Source organism: Nerophis lumbriciformis, linkage group LG33 (genome assembly GCF_033978685.3).
Source record: "Nerophis lumbriciformis linkage group LG33, RoL_Nlum_v2.1, whole genome shotgun sequence".
Taxonomy (NCBI): Eukaryota; Metazoa; Chordata; class Actinopteri; order Syngnathiformes; family Syngnathidae; genus Nerophis; species Nerophis lumbriciformis.
Genome location: NC_084580.2, coordinates 17,099,320 through 17,116,170, shown reverse-complemented (window position 1 = coordinate 17,116,170; position 16,851 = coordinate 17,099,320). Strand labels below are relative to the sequence as shown.

At 35.4% G+C, this 16,851-nt stretch overlaps 1 protein-coding gene across 1 annotated transcript in view; it reads left to right on the top strand.

Annotated features, from left to right (window-relative positions):
- LOC133575858 (kinesin-like protein KIF27) overlaps positions 1–14,129 on the top strand; it is a 29,936-nt gene extending 15,807 nt beyond the window's left edge. The window contains exons 9-13 of the mRNA XM_061928737.1: positions 4,536–4,766; positions 4,841–5,032; positions 7,545–7,733; positions 10,677–10,875; positions 13,446–14,129. Coding sequence (XP_061784721.1) covers positions 4,536–4,766; positions 4,841–5,032; positions 7,545–7,733; positions 10,677–10,875; positions 13,446–13,924 — 1,290 coding nt within the window. The 3' untranslated portion in view covers positions 13,925–14,129. The remainder of the gene's footprint in view (positions 1–4,535; positions 4,767–4,840; positions 5,033–7,544; positions 7,734–10,676; positions 10,876–13,445) is intronic.
- Positions 14,130–16,851: the final 2,722 nt, after the last annotated feature.

Sequence of the window (16,851 nt, the reverse complement as noted above, 5' to 3'; positions counted from 1 at the left end):
TTTGTGTATGCAAGTCTTAAAACAACATACGTTTCAAGTAAAACTCACAAGGATGCATTAATTCAGGCATTATTAGCCATTTTTCATATGTAGTTTAGGAGTTATGTTTAAATAACTGTAATATTGAGTGTGACAGTATACTGTCATAGTGAGTAAAACCTAATTTTTGTATTTGCAAACCTTGCAAAAACAACTGAGTAGTAAAACTCACATAAATACAATATTACAGGCATTTTTAGACTTTTTGCATGTTTGGTTTAGAAATTGTGTTTGAATACATTTTTATTGCTTTTTTCGCATTATCTCAGGATTCCAAGAACATTACTGTCATATTGAGTTAAAAACTACTTTTTGTGTTTGCAAGCCTTAAAAAATAATGTATTTCGTGTAAAACTCACAAGGATGCATTATTTCAGGCATTATTAACCATTTTTCATGTGTGGTTTAGGAGTTATTGAGTGTGGCAGTTGTACTGTCATTATGAGTAAAACCTATTTTTTGTAATTGTAAACCTTACCAAAATACCTGATTCTAGTAAAACTCACATAGATTCAATATTACAGGCATTTTTAGACAGATTGCATGTTTGGTTTTGGAGTTATGTTTATATAACATTCATATTTAGTATGACAGTTATACTGTCATATTGAGTAAAAAAAACAACTAACTTGTGTCTTTGCAAACCTTACAAAAGATCATTTTAAGAACATTAGTGTCATATTGAGTAAAAACCTACTTTTTTTGCATGCAAAATATAGAACACTTTAAGGCTTGAAAAGTATTATATCTTCTATATCACAGGTGTCAAACTCAAGGCCCGGGTGCCAGTTCTGGCCCGCCACATCATTCTGTGTGGCCCGTGAAAGCCTGGAAAAAATGGGTTTCAATAAAATACTTTTTATTTATTTTTACTAAATGCATTCGTTCTTTCCATTTTGACAGAAAAAAATAGCATATTTTAAACTTTAATATTATCTGATCATGCCAATTATATTACTATATACTAGGGATGTCCGATAACACCGGACTGCCGATATTATCGACCGATAAATGCTTTAAAATGTAATATCGGAAATTATCGGTATCGGTTTCAAAAAGTAAAAGTTATGACTTTTTAAATCGCCGCTGTGTACACGGACGTAGGGAGAAGTACAGAGCGCCAATAAACCTTAAAGGCACTGCCTTTGCGTGCCGGCCCAGTCACATAAGACCTACGGCTCATCATACACACAAGTGAATGCAATCATACTTGGTCAACAGCCATACAGGTCACACTGAGGGTTGCCGTACAAACAACTTTAACACTGTTACAAATATGCGCCACACTGTGTACCCACACCAAACAAGAATGACAAACACATTTCGGGAGAACATCCGCACCGTAACACAACATAAACACAACAGAACAAATACTCAGAACCCCTTGCAGCACTAACTCTTCCGGGACGCTACAATATACACCCCCGCTAACCCCTACCCCCCCACCCCACCTCAACCTCCTCATGCTCTCTCAGGGAGAGCATGTCCCAAATTCCAAGCTGCTGTTTTGAGGCATGTTAAAAAAAAATAATGCACTTTGTGACTTCAATAATAAATATGGCAGTGCCATGTTGTCATTTTTTTCCATAACTTGAGTTGATTTATTTTGGAAATCCTTGTTACATTGTTTAATGCATCCAGCGGGGCATCACAACAAAATTTTGCATAATAATGTGTTAATTCCACGACTGTATATATCGGTATCGGTTGATATCGGAATCGGTAATAAAGAGTTGGACAATATCGGAATATCGGATATCGGCAAAAAAGCCATTATTGGACATCTCTACTATATACTGTATTGCAGAACTGTTTTTGTGAGATAAAAATAAAACCTTTATTTCGGATTTTAAAGCAAGTTATACATAAAAAATCTATCAAATGCATATGCATTTCGATTAATCATGATTAATCACAGGTTATTACCCGCATGCATAATGTTAATTAATTTGAAAATAAAACGTCCCTCTGAAAGCAGCCATTACTGCGATGTGGCCCTCAGTTTGACACCCCTGCTCTATATAGTATAGTACAGGGCTGGCCAAAGTGCGAGACGGGTCACAGGAACACCTTCATCTTGCTTCTCCCCCCCTACACTGGAGTCTTACGAGCCTTACTCTTAGTAGGTTTCAAATACAGTTTTTGTCTTTTCACCAGACCCTCAATGTAACACAAAGTTTTTGTGATCATTTACAAACAATTAGTCCAACACTGGTCCTGGATCGAGCTTGGGCAGGTCTTGGATCCAAATAGATAACCCCTCCCGTCTCCTCCCATCGCACACAATGGAATTTTACAAGCCTTTGGCTTGGTGCAACAAAGACAGCCTCTCGTCTGTTCACTGGGAACTCAGAGAACGGAAAGTTTTTTGATAATGTACATACAATTTTTCTGACAAATATAATATGTAGAGATGCCCGATAATATCGGCCTGCCGATATTATCGGCCGATAAATGCGTTAAAATGTAATATCGGAAATTATCGGTATCGTTTTTTTTTATTATCGGTATCGTTTTTTTATTTTTATTAAATCAACATAAAAAACACAAGATACATTTACAATCAGTGCACCAACCCAAAAAACCTCCCTCCCCCATTTACACTCATTCACACAAAAGGGTTGTTTCTTTCTGTTATTAATATTCTGGTTCCTACATTATATATCAATATATATCAATACAGTCTGCAAGGGATACAGTCCGTAAGCACACATGATTGTGCGTGCTGCTGGTCCACTAGTAGTACTAACCTTTAACCGTTAATTTGACAAATTTTCATTAATTACTAGTTTCTATGTAACTGTTTTTATATTGTTTTACTTTCTTTTTTATTCAAGAAAATGTTTTTAATTTATTTATCTTATTTTATTAATTTAAAAAAAAAAAGTACCTTATCATACCATACCTGGTTGTCCAAATTAGGCATAATAATGTGTTAATTCCACGACTGCATATATCGGTTGATATCGTTATCGGTTGATATCGGTATCGGTAATTAAAGAGTTGGACAATATCGGAATATTGGATATCGGCAGAGGTGGGTAGAGTAGCCAGAAATTGTACTCAAGTAAGAGTACTGTTACTTTAGAGATTTATTACTCAAGTAAAAGTAAGGAGTAGTCACCCAAATATTTACTTGAGTAAAAGTAAAAAGTATGTTGTGAAAAAACTACTCAAGTACTGAGTAACTGATGAGTAACATACACACTCATATCATATATATATATATATATATATATATATATATATATATATATATATATATATATATATATATATATATATATATATATATATATATATATATATATATATACATACATACATACATATACATTGATATATACAGTATATAATTTATATGTATTTATTTTGCTGTTTTTGTTTACATGTTAAAGGTGTTTTAATGAATATACATGCATGTTTAACATATAGATTCCTTTCTTTCATGAAGACAACAATATAAGTTGGTGTATTACCTGATTCTGATGACTTGCATTGATTGTAATCAGACAGTAGTGATGATAACGTCCACGTTTTCAAATGGAGGAGAAGAAAAGTTCCTCCTTTCTGTCTAATACCACATGAAAGTGGTGGGTTTTTGGCATCTTATTTGTCCAGCTTCCATATTCGTTTTTATACACTTTACAAGAAATATATTGTCGTCAAACTCCGTAGCTTGCTAGCTTGTTTGCGCTGGCTTTCGGAGACTCTTGTTTTGAAAGCGCAGGCGCGATGGAGCGGCACTTTTATTGTGAAGACAGGAACGTCCTCGTGCGGTTGAAATAAAAAAGTATCTTTTTTCCTTCACACTTTTGATTGATTGATTGGAACTTTTATTATTAGATTGCACAGTACAGTACACATTCCGTACAATTGACCACTAAATGGTAACACCCGAATAAGTTTTTCAACTTGTTTAAGTCAGGTCATGTGACCACCTGGCTCTGTTTGATTGGTCCAACGTCACCAGTGACTGCATCTGATTGGTGGAACGGAGTGAAACGTCACCAGTAAGGCAGGCACTTTGACGGTCTGTCTGACAGACCAAAACAAACAAAGCGTGCATTAACAGATCGATAAAAATTAGTAGCGAGTAGCGAGCTGAATGTAGATAAAAGTAGCGGAGTAAAAGTAGCGTTCCTTCTCTATAAATATACTTAAGTAAAAGTATGTTGCATTAAAACTACTCTTAGAAGTACAATTTATCCCAAAAGTTACTCAAGTAGATGTAACAGAGTAAATGTAGCGCGTTACTACCCACCTCTGGATATCGGCAAAAAGCCATTATCGGACATCCCTAATAATATGCACTTTATAGTTTATCTGAAAGTATTACACTGATGTGATGGTGCCTGCAGCACAAGTTAGTGAGCTTTATTTAAATAGGAAGTAGACCTATTGAGATTCAAAGTCTATTTTGCGAGGATCGTCCTGGTCCTACAAAAAGGGACACTGATATCCAAGTTGACAAGAAGTATGTTTATGCTCTTCAGGTGGACAGTGTTGCATATTTAAACGTGTGCAGAAAGCAACATCAGCCGGGGTCACAGGAGCCACGTGGGCGCTGTTGGCTGGAGGAGGCCGAGGAGTCTGAGCTGCAGAGGAGAGCCAAGCAGCAGGAGCTGGAGGAGGAGCTCATGAGGAACCAGGAGGTGCTTCAACGCAGGGACGCCTGCCTGCAGCAGAAGAACAAACTGGAGATGGAGAAGCTCCGCTCCAGTCAGGTCAGTCCCACACCATTAAGTTAACATCATCATACAGTATCTTGTATACAAACATGACATTGGTGACCCTGCAGGCTTTGAGTCAGGACTTTCTCAGAGTGTCGGTGCAATTGGAAACACTGGAGGAGAAGATGGCGAACTATGGCGGCGCGAATCACGCAACACAGACGTCAACGGAGGAGCTGGAGAACGAACGAGAGACGCTTAAAAAACAGAGAGACAGCCTGGATGCACAACTTAAGGCCAGCACAGTGCTCACTGTGGAGGTCAGTAACAAAAGTTGTACTCAACCTCATTGTTATGATTTCTACAGTTTGTCACAAACAAAAACAACTTTTCAGAAACATTTTGTGGGCCAGAATTAAATGCATAAAAAGCTATAGAAACAGATAATTCAATTATTAAATAGTAAATTCAAATGTAAATTAATTTATCACATAATTTATAGTTTTATTGTCAACATTAAATGCATATAAATAGATTATTAAATACTTAGATAAAATTTTAACTAATGTATTAAAATATTTTTTAAATTAATGTAATAGTTTTCATGGAACAATTAAATACACATACAACACTGCAAAAAGTCAGTGTTCAAAAACAAGAAAAAAAAATACAAAAATGAGGGGTATTTTATTTGAACTAAGCAAAATTATCTGCTAATAGAACAAGAAAATTTGGCTTGTCAAGACTTTCCAAAACAAGTAAAATTAGCTAACCTCAATGAACCCAAAAATACCTTAAAATAAGTATATTCTCACTAATAACAAGTGCACCTTTCTTGGTAGAAAAAAAAATTAGACCTTTTCGCTCAATATGTTGAAAAATATTTTTAAAATTAAGTAAATGGTAGTGCCATTATCGTGACATAATGATATGCGCTCGGCATCATGATTTTTTTTTTCATGCTTGAAGTAAGAAATTATTACTTTAAAAAAGTAGTTTTATACTTGTGAGTGTTGACGACACAGCTTTGCAACAGTTGATATTCTAGTTTCAAGCATGTTTTACTCAACATAGGTCATAAAATCTCAGCAATAAGCTGTAATATCTTACTGAGATAATTTAGGACCAAAACCCTTAAAACAAGCAAAACACTCTAACATAAAATCTGCTTAGTGAGAAGAATTATCTTATCAGACAGAAAATAAGCAAATATCACCCTTATTTGAGATTTTTAATCTTACTTAGATTTCAGTTTTTTATGTAATTAAAGTATTAAAAAATTAAATCAACTGCAGAGTGATTTAACAAAGTGTTAATTCGTTAATTGAATAGTTTTTTTAAATGAAAAGTAATGTACATATAAAGCCAATTAGATTGTCATTGTATAATTACATCAAATGTAGAGTAAAGTAAAAAATATATACATATAAAACTAGTTCAATAGATGACAAAAGTGTTGACTAATAAAGTTAAATTTTTCATATTGTCCATTCATTGTTTTTATATTTTTGGGGCAAAATTAGGTTAATGTAAAGCCGATTTAAAAAAAAAAAAAAAAAAGAAGAAGATTGAATTCATTTAAACAGAGAAGAAAAAAAGAAATATAATCCAAAATATAGATTATTATTAAATATTACCAAATAAAATATTACTCACTTCATTGACTTTTGCATTTCATGTCATTTTTATTTATTTATAAATGTTGTTTGTTTTTATTTATTCAATTATATTTAAAAACATTTTATTGCATTTTTAAAACATGCATTATTACCATACCATACCATACCAACTTTATTTATAAAGCCCTTTAAAGACAAGCACAGTTGAAAAACAAAGGGCTGTACACCACAAAAAAATGGAGGCAAAGGACAGACTAAAAAAAAACATTTAAAACAGAAATAAAAATACACATTTAAAAAGCAAATATAAATTACCCTAAGAACAGTTTGTTAGATAAAAACAGTTTAAAAGTTAAAAACAGTTCAAAAAGTTAAAAGCTAAAAACAGTTCGAATTAGAACTCACCCATTAAAGAGGTTCGTGTGTGAACACACACACATATGTATATATATATATATATATATATATATATATTTTTTAATATATATATATATATATATATATATATATATATATATATATATATATATATATATATATATATATATATACGTGTATACATATATTTATAATTTTTTCATATAAATTACTCTTAATTTTTAACATCAAAATGTTTACCCACTTGGGAATTACTTCCAATTATTTAAATTAAATTGTTTTCAGCTAATGGCAAAATAAATAACAATTAAAGAAAACATAAATGATCATATAAAAGTATTACATAAAAACATTAAAAAAAAATGATGCATGATTTTCTGTATCATATTTATTTTTCTTTATATGGTTTAATATCCATCCATTTTCTACCGCTTGTCCCTTTTGGAGTCGCGGAGGGTGCTGGATTATCAATTACTATAAACGGAATGTAATATAAAAATTATTCAAATCATCTGTCAAGTAAACATCAATTTAAAAAAGCCAGTTAACAGGAATACAAAATATATATTGTAGTTAAGTTATTGGTAAAAAAAAAAAAAAGAAAGAAAAAAAAAAACTACAGGTAATTAATATAAAAAAAAACAAAATGTGCATACAACTATCATTGGATTGGATGATCAATGAATACTTAATCACTTGCCAGCACTTATTGATTCTCTTTGCTAATTGGTTGACATCTTTAAACGCAGTCTCACAGCTGCTTCTTTATTATGACTTTTTTCCTCAGTGTATTCTAAGAAATAATATAGTATATTGTATTTGATGTGATATCAAGGAAGAGCAGTTGGAGGAAACATTACAAGTTCTGGATGCCGCTCTAGACTTCAAGGAGCAATCCATTAAGGATCAACAGGAGAGGATGCCGTCATCGAGTGAGGGCACCTTTCTCTTTGACGTCACTAGGAAACTGAGGATACTCTCGCAAACTGAAGCATCCGAACTGCTTGTCAAATACTTCAACAAAGTAAGTCACTTTGTTTTAGGGCCTTCATTTTCACATTACCAGAGCTGCCAACATTAGGTGTCTGCAATTATTACAATAAATAAATAAATACAAAAAAATGGAATTAATGCAATGATTTTAAACGTTTTTCTGTGATGCCAATATGAATAAATGATTATAAACCTAATATCTATGTTGTATCAAGTACCAAGATCCAACCAATATGAGCTAAAAAGGTACTGAGGTTTTTTTTACAAAACCCAAGTTTCAATCAGCTGTAAAAGAAAGATGTATCTCAATCAAACAAAGTCAGTCTGAGGAAAAGTCTTGATTGTAAAATCAAAACTTCTAAGTCCACATTTAAAAAAAAAAAAAAAGGTTAAATTATCAATGTTACAAAAATATGACACTGCAGTTGTAGATCATCTTTATTAATGTACAGCAAATTAACTGGAACTGTAAGCGACTAGTCCAGGGTGTACCCCGCCTACCGCCCGAATGCAGCTGAGATAGGCTCCAGCGACCCCAAAAAGGGACAAGCGGTAGAAAATGGATGGATGTAAGTGATTTTGTGTTGAAAAGGGGCATCCATCCATCCATTTTCTACCGCTTGTAAGGGGCAGATATAAAATGTACTTTCTTTCTGCTGCTTTTTGTTCATGCAAAATGCTGTTATTGCATTTGTTTTTAAGTGAATGAAATAAATAATTAAATTAAAATAAAAGTACCTGTGCCTGCTAAGTCCACCCCCTCATTTAATTTGATGAAATCTGATAACTGATGATAAACAAATATATTATTAAAATATTCATTTTTAAATCAAAGAAAAAAATGCAAACTATGTTGGTTTGTGTTGCAGTATTTGTTATAAATTATTGTATCACATATCAATCAATCAATCAATCAATGTTTATTTATATAGCCCTAAATCACAAAAGTCTCACATAAGGGATGTCGATGTGAATGACTATGAGGGGTTCGATCCCCGGGCCTGGGGTCTTTTCTGTGTGGGGTTTCTCTCTGTGACTGTGTGGGTCCCCCCAGGCACTCCCATCTCCCACGCCCAAAGACAACACTAAATTGGCCCTCGTGTGTGAACATCCATCCATCCATCCATCCATTTTCTACCGCTTATTCCCTTCGGGGTCGTATATATATATATATATATATATATATATATATATATATATATATATATATATATATATATATATATATATATATATATATATATATATATATATATATATATATATATATATACTCTAATACATTTTTAACATCAAAATGTTTATCCACTTGGGAATTACTTCCAATTATTTTAATTACATTGTTTTCAGCTAATGGCAAAATAAATAACAATTAAAGAAAACATAAATGATCATATACAAATATTACATAAAAATTAGAGGTGTCCGATAATGGCTTTTTTGCCGATATCCCATATTCCGATATTGTCCAACTCCTAATTACCGATTCCGATATCAACCGATACAGATATGTACAGTCGTGGAATTAACACATTATTATGCCTAATTTTGTTGTGATGCCCCGCTGGATGCATTAAACAATGTAACAAGGTTTTCCAAAATAAATCAACTCAAGTTATGGAAAAAAAGCCAACATGGCACTGCCATATTTATTATTGAAGTCACAAAGTGCATTATTTTTTTTAACATGCCTCAAAACAACAGCTTGGAATTTGGGACATGCTCTCCCTCAGAGAGCATGAGGAGATTGAGGTAGGCAGGGTTGAGGTGGGCGGGGTTGGGGGGCGGGAGGTAGGGGGTAGCGGGGGGGTGTATATTGTAGCGTCCCGGAAGAGTTAGTGCTGCAAGGGGTTCTGGGTATTTGTTCTGTTGTGTTTATGTTGTGTTACGGTGCGGCTGTTCTCCCGAAATGTGTTTGTCATTCTTGTTTGGTGTAGGCGCATATTTGTAACAGTGTTAAAGTTGTTTATACGGCCACCCTTAGTGTGACCTGTATGGCCGTTGACCAAGTATGGGGCATTCACTTGTGTGTGTGAAAAGCCGTAGATATTATGCGAATGGGCCAGCACGCAAAGGCAGTGCCTTTAAGGTTTATTGGCGCTCTGTACTTCTCTCTACGTCTGTGTACACAGCGGCGTTTTAAAAAGTCAGACATTTTAATCAACAATTTCAATACAAAACAAACTAAATATATTTTTACCCACATATGCGGTCCTCTCCAAAGTTTTTCATAGTCATTCACATCGACGTCCCACTGGGGTGAGTTTTTCCTTGCCCTTATGTGGGCTCTGTACCGAGGATGTCGTTGTGGCTTGTGCAGCCCTTTGAGACACTTGTGATTTAGGGCTATATAAATAAACATTGATTGATTGATTGATTGATTTTACTTTATGAAACCGATACCGATAATTTCCGATATTACATTTTAAAGCATTTAATGGCCGATAATATCGGCAGTCCCATATTATGGGGCATCTCTAATAAAAATATAAATAAAAAAATTATGGATGATTTTCTGTATCATATTTGAGATAGGCTCCGGCACCCCCCGCGACCCCAAAAAGGGACAAGCGGTAGAAAATGGATGGATGGATATTTATTTTTCTTTATTATATGGTTTAATATCAATTACTATAAATGGAGAGTAATATACAGTAAAAAAATATTCAAATCATCTGTCGAGTAAACATCATTTAAAAAAAAGGCATTTAACAGGAATAGAAAATATATATTGTAGTTAAGTTATTGGTAAAAAAAAAAAAAAAATTGAAAAAAATAAACTACAGGTAATTAATAAAAAATAAAAAATAAATTGTGTCTAATGTAAGCTAGTATGAATACAATTATCTCAGTATGATGCAGTATTATGTATTTACATAAGTTACATGACAACCTCATACCCTTTTCAAAATGGAGCTTTTACTGTTACACGTTTGATACAGCAATTAGTTCTTAAAGTTATTTTTGTTACCAGGTGATCGGCCTCCGCCAGACGGAACGCAGCTTGCGATTGTACTGCGAGGAGCTGGAGATCTGTTATAGCGAGCAGAAGGCGGCGCGCGTGCAGCTGGAGGCCTTCATGCAACACTTGGCCTTGGATGCCGACTGCAGACTCACCCTGCAGCAACAAGAGCATCAGAGGAACATCCAGTTCTTGCTGCACAAACGCAAAGGTGAAGATACGCAATCTATGTAGTAATGCAACACTATTTCCCTTTTCCTTGCTCATGTGGGCTTTTCTTTGATGCACGAGGAACCATTTATTTGAAAATACTAGACTTATTTGGGAAGAAAAGGCTGCTATACAGTTTATAGCCACCAGAGGGCACAGTTTTCCACTATTAGGGATTGTTATATACCAGGGGTCGGCAACCCAAAATGTTGAAAGAGCCATATTGGACCAAAAATACAAAAAACATATCTGTCTGGAGCCGCCAAAAAATGAAAAGCCGTATATAAGTCTTATAATGAAGGCAATGACGTGATGTAAGTGTCTATATTTGCTATAATAGCCTACTATCAGCAGCCCTTTGAGACACTCATGATTTAGGGCTAAATAAGTAAACTTTGATTGATATCAAAATGACAATGTGTTGCAGGCTTAAACAAATCTTCGTTGACCGAAATGTTGAAATGTAATATTTATTCTACACATTTTTACAACTTTAGGAACCATTAGTAAATCAGAGGCTACTCAGAGGGTGAGATAACTCCTGGAAATGACTGGCATTTAATGGCCAAAGGTAAAGATGTGTGTGTCCAAGTTAAAGGAAACGGCAGGCCGTCTTCTTTTAGTAGATTTATTACAATCTTTGGCAAGCTAGGTAACGTTTGCTGTGGTCTGGAACAACAATACACACAAACAACTAACTGAAATGGAGCCAATATTACATACAGAGACATGAGACATGCACAACTAAATTATATACAAAGAGGATGAAAGTAAAGGATATTGAATGATCTCAAATATACCTACACTCTTAGAAATAAAAGTGCTAAGTAGAACCATATATGGTTCTTCGGCTCGTCCTCATAGGAGAACCCTTTTTGGCTCCAGGTAGAACCTTTTTATAAAGGTTCCACCTGGAACCCTTTTGGAGGGTTCTACCTAGAACTGTGTGTGTAAGGTTCCACCCAGAACCCCCATTAGAGATTCTACAAAGAACCCACGCAGGGAGTTCCACTAAGAACCCTTTCGTATTTCAAGGGTTTCATCTAGAACCCACACAGGGAGTTCCACTAAGAACCCTTTTGTATTTCAAGACTTTCTTCTAGAACCCACGCAGGGAGTTCCACTAAGAACCCTTTCGTATTTCAAGGGTTTCAACTAGAACCCACACAGGGAGTTCCACTAAGAACCCTTTTGTATTTCAAGACTTTCATCTAGAACCCACGCAGGGAGTTCCACTAAGAACCCTTTCGTATTTCAAGGGTTTCATCTAGAACCCACACAGGGAGTTCCACTAAGAACCCTTTCGTTTGTCAAGGGTTTCATCTAGAACCTATGCAGGGAGTTCCACTAAGAACCCTTTCATGTTTCAAGGGTTTCATCTAGAACTCACACAGGGAGTTCCACAAAGAACTCTTTCATGTTTCAAGGGTTTCATCTAGATCTGACACAGGGGGTTCTAAAAACATCCCTTTTCAAAGGTTTTTACCGATAACCGTCTTGTCTTCTGAGGGTTCTATAAAGAACCATATTGTATTCTACAGATCAGTTTAGTTCATATTATATTGTGGTCATTTATCATGTTGACATTGAACAAACATTCAAAACATTTTAATGAGAAAAACATTTATTTAAAGATAGGCACCATTATTGGCAAATGTTATCAGGAAGTATGTCCCTGGTGACACAGGATCTTACCCATGCTTTCAACAATCCCTGAAGAACTCTTTCTTCCAAAAACGGTTCTCTGGATCAAAATAGTTCTTACTGGAACCCTTAGTGTTAGTGAGAACCCTTTTAAAACCAATTATTCAGAAAAGGGGTTTTAAAGGGTTCTCTGGATCAAAATGGTTCTTACTGGAACCATTAGCGTTACCAAGAACCCTTGAAAAACCCTTTCTTCGGGAAAGGGTTTTTCAGAAGCAAATGGTTCCAGTTAGAACCTCAGCCCTTGTAGAAGAACCCTTTTAGAACCCTTATTTCTAAGTGTGTACAAATGAGGCATAATGATGCAATATGTACATACAGCTAGCCTAAATAGCATGTTAGCATTGGTTGCAGTCATGCACTGACCAAATATGCCTGATCAGCACTCCAACAAGTCAATAAAATCAACAAAGTGCACCCGCGCACAGTATAAAACATTTGGTGGACAAAGTGAGACAAACAAGGAGTGGAAGATTTTACATGTAATTAAACTGTTGCGTCACAGTCCACACTATGGTGAGTTCAAGAACCGTCGAAATTAGTAGGACAAAAATGCTCTCATCAGTGAAGCATGCACACAAACATATTAAACAGTGGGCTTTCTAGCAATTACGAAGGTTTGTCTCGGGACAAGGGGTAGAAAACAGATGGATGGATGTCTCATGTTTGTCCTCCAACAAAAAACATACGAAAACAAAAAAAATATTTTCCTCCCCATCTTTTTACATTTTCAATCCTTTTTAAAAGATGCTCCAGGGAGCCACAAGAACGGCGCTAAAGAGCCGCGGGTTGCTGACCCCCGGTATATGCCGTGCTGCATGGTCCTTTATCGATCCTTTATAAATGTGTGAGTTTGACCACTTGCAGAGAGCATCCCGGGAGAAACCCATCAGGTAATCCAAGACCGTCTCCAGAACCTGGAGAAAGAACTCTTCTTCTACAAGCACTGCAGCCGCAAGCTGAGGAAGCAGCTGAAAGAGTCGCAGCAGGACGCCCGTCCCGCCGACCCCGACGACCCCGCCCGCACGCACGCCGAGTCCAAAGAAGCAAAGACACACCCCGAGCGACAACAGAGCCCCTCCTCCTCGTTTTCGTCGCCCGAGCTGCACGGAGGCGCCAAGGTACCCGCCGAGTACAACCAGATCGGCGCCCTGGCACGTTTTCACGGCTACGGCGAGAAATGGCCCACCCACCAGCACGGGCCGCGTTCGACGGTCGGCATCCGTCGCAGGAAGCTGAGGGAGCTCTCCCCCGCCGACGTCCAGACTCGGGATTCCGTGGTGGACACCGGCATCGAGATGCTGTCGGACGACTCGCTGGACGCGTCCACCAGCAGCCACGGTTAAGACGGCGCACGTGTGCCTAATGTTGTGGCCGGTGAGTGGACGTTCCTACTATTTTTTTACACCACAGTCTTAGTGGAGTACAGAGCCCCTAAAGGGACATGGGGGAATTTTTTTTTTTTATATATATATATTTTTTTTTAACACATGTATCTCGTGCGCACGAGAAACTTTTTATACAGTAATAAAAAAAAATAAAAAAAAGTTAAATATATATATATTTTTTGGACATTTTTTTTTAAATTTTTTTAGACATGTTTCTCATGCGCATGAGAAAGTTTCTTGTGCGCATGAGAAACATGTCTAAAAAAAAAAAAAAAAAATGTCTAAAAAAATATATATATATATAACTTTTTTTAAATTTATAACTTTATAAAAATGTTTTAATTTTTTTTTATAACTTTATAAAAAGTTTCTTGTGCGAGATACATGTCTAAAAAACAAAAAAAACATTATAAAAAAAATAATTTCCCCCATGTCCGTTTAGTGTAGTGGAGCACTTTTTGTGTGTGTTGTATATTTGTCATCACCCAACCCGGGCAGGCACAAGACATTGATACAGCGTTGATTACACGTACATGTCCTTTAACCTCTAAAGGCCTTAGTGGCCACATGCGTGGACAGCACCATTTTAGCTTATGGCCCTTATATGGACACGTATACTGCCATCTGGTGGTGTCAGAAGAGTATAACATACAATGGAATTTGGAAAAAAAAAGTGTAAAAATACAAATTTGCATGTCACTACACATGAAGTACACGCTTGTGTACTTATGGACTAAGTACATCATATTAAAAGATGATTTTTAGTTTTTATTCTAATTAGGGTCCAATAAGCCCAAATAGCAAAGAGAAATTAAAAAACAAAACATGTAAACAAACAGCTTGGGCCTTAAGAGGTTAAAACTCACTTTGAAACAACGTCGCAAAATAGTTGTACTTGTAAACTGAGAAACATACAGAGCCCCTAAAGGGACATGGGGGGACATTTTTTTTTAAATTTAAATATTTTTATTTACTTTTTTAGACATGTATCTCGTACGCACAAAAAAATTATACATTTTTAAAAAAAATTCTTATAACGTCTTAAACGTCTAAAACGTCTAAAAAAATAAATTCCCCCCATGTCCCTTTAGGGGCTCCGTAGTGGAGCACTTTTTTTGTGTGTTGTATTTTTGTCATCCCCCAACACAAGACATTGATACGACGTTGATTATACGTACATGTCCTTTAACCTCTAAAGGCCTTAGTGGCCACATACGTGGACAGCACCTTTTAGCTCTCATTTCCAAAATTGTGTACACTACTGAATTGGGGTCTTATGGCCGCTTATGTGGACACTTATACTGCCATCTGGTGGTGTCAGAAGAGTATAACATACAATGGAATTTGGAAAAAGAAAGTGTAAAAATACAAATTTGCATGTCACTACACATGAAGTACACGCTTGTGTACTTATGGACTAAGTACATCATATTAAAAGATGATTTTTTTTTCTAATTAGGGTCCAATAAGCCCAAATAGCAAAGAGAAAAACAAAACAAAACAAAACATGTAAACAAACAGCTTGGGCCTTAAGAGGTTAAAACTGACTTTGAAACAAAGTCGCAAAATAGTTGTACTTGTAAACTGAGAAACATACAGAGCCCCTAAAGGGACATGGGGGGAATTTTTTTTTAAATTTAAATATTTTTATTTACTTTTTTAGACATGTATCTCGTGCGCACGAGAAAGTTTTTATAAAGTTAGAAATTTTTTTTTTTTAGACATGTATCTCGTGCGCACAAGAAATTATACATTTTTAAAAAAATTTCTTATAACGTCTTAAACGTCTAAAACGTCTAAAAAAAATAAATTTCCCCCATGTCCCTTTAGGGGCTCCGTAGTGGAGCACTTTTTTTGTGTGTTGTATTTTTGTCATCCCCCAACACAAGACATTGATACGACGTTGATTATACGTACATGTCCTTTAACCTCTAAAGGCCTTAGTGGCCACATGCGTGGACAGCACCTTTTTAGCTCTCATTTCCAAAATTGTGTACACTACTGAATTGGGGTCTTACGGCCACTTATGTGGACACTTATACTGCCATCTGGTGGTGTCAGATGAGTATAACATACAATGGAATTTGGGAAAAAAAAGTGTAAAAATACAAATTTGCATGTCACTACATATGAAGTACACGCTTGTGTACTTATGGACTAAGTACATCATATTAAAAGATGATTTTTATTCTAATTAGGGTCCAATAAGCCCAAATAGCAAAGAGAAAAACAAAACAAAACAAAACGTGTAAACAAACAGCTTGGGCCTTAAGAGGTTAAAACTGACTTTGAAACAACGTCGCAAAATAGTTGTACTTGTAAACTGAGAAACAAAAGGAGCTCCTAAAGGGACATGGGGGGAAAATTTTTTTAAATAATTTAAATATTTTTATTTACTTTTTTAGACATGTATCTCGTGTGCACGAGAAAGTTTTTATAAAGTTATAAAAAAAATTTTTTTTTATTTTATAATTTTTTTTTAGACATGTATTTCGTGCGCACAAGAAATTATACATTTTTTAATTTTTTTCTTATAACTTTATAAGAGAAACTTTCTCGTGTGCACGAGATATATGTCTAAAAAAATAAAAAAATACATTATAAAAAAATAAATTTCCCCCATGTCCCTTTAGGGGCTCCGTAGTGGAGCACTTTTTTTGTGTGTTGTATTTTTGTCATCACCCAACTCGGGCAGGCACAAGACATTGATACGACGTGGATTATACGTACATGTCCTTTAACCTCTAAAGGCCTTAGTGGCCACATGCGTGGACAGCACCTTTTTAGCTCTCATTTCCAAAATTGTAGACACTACTGAATTGGGGTCTTATGGCCACTTATGTGGACACTTATACTGTCATCTGGTGGTGTCAGAAGAGTATAAC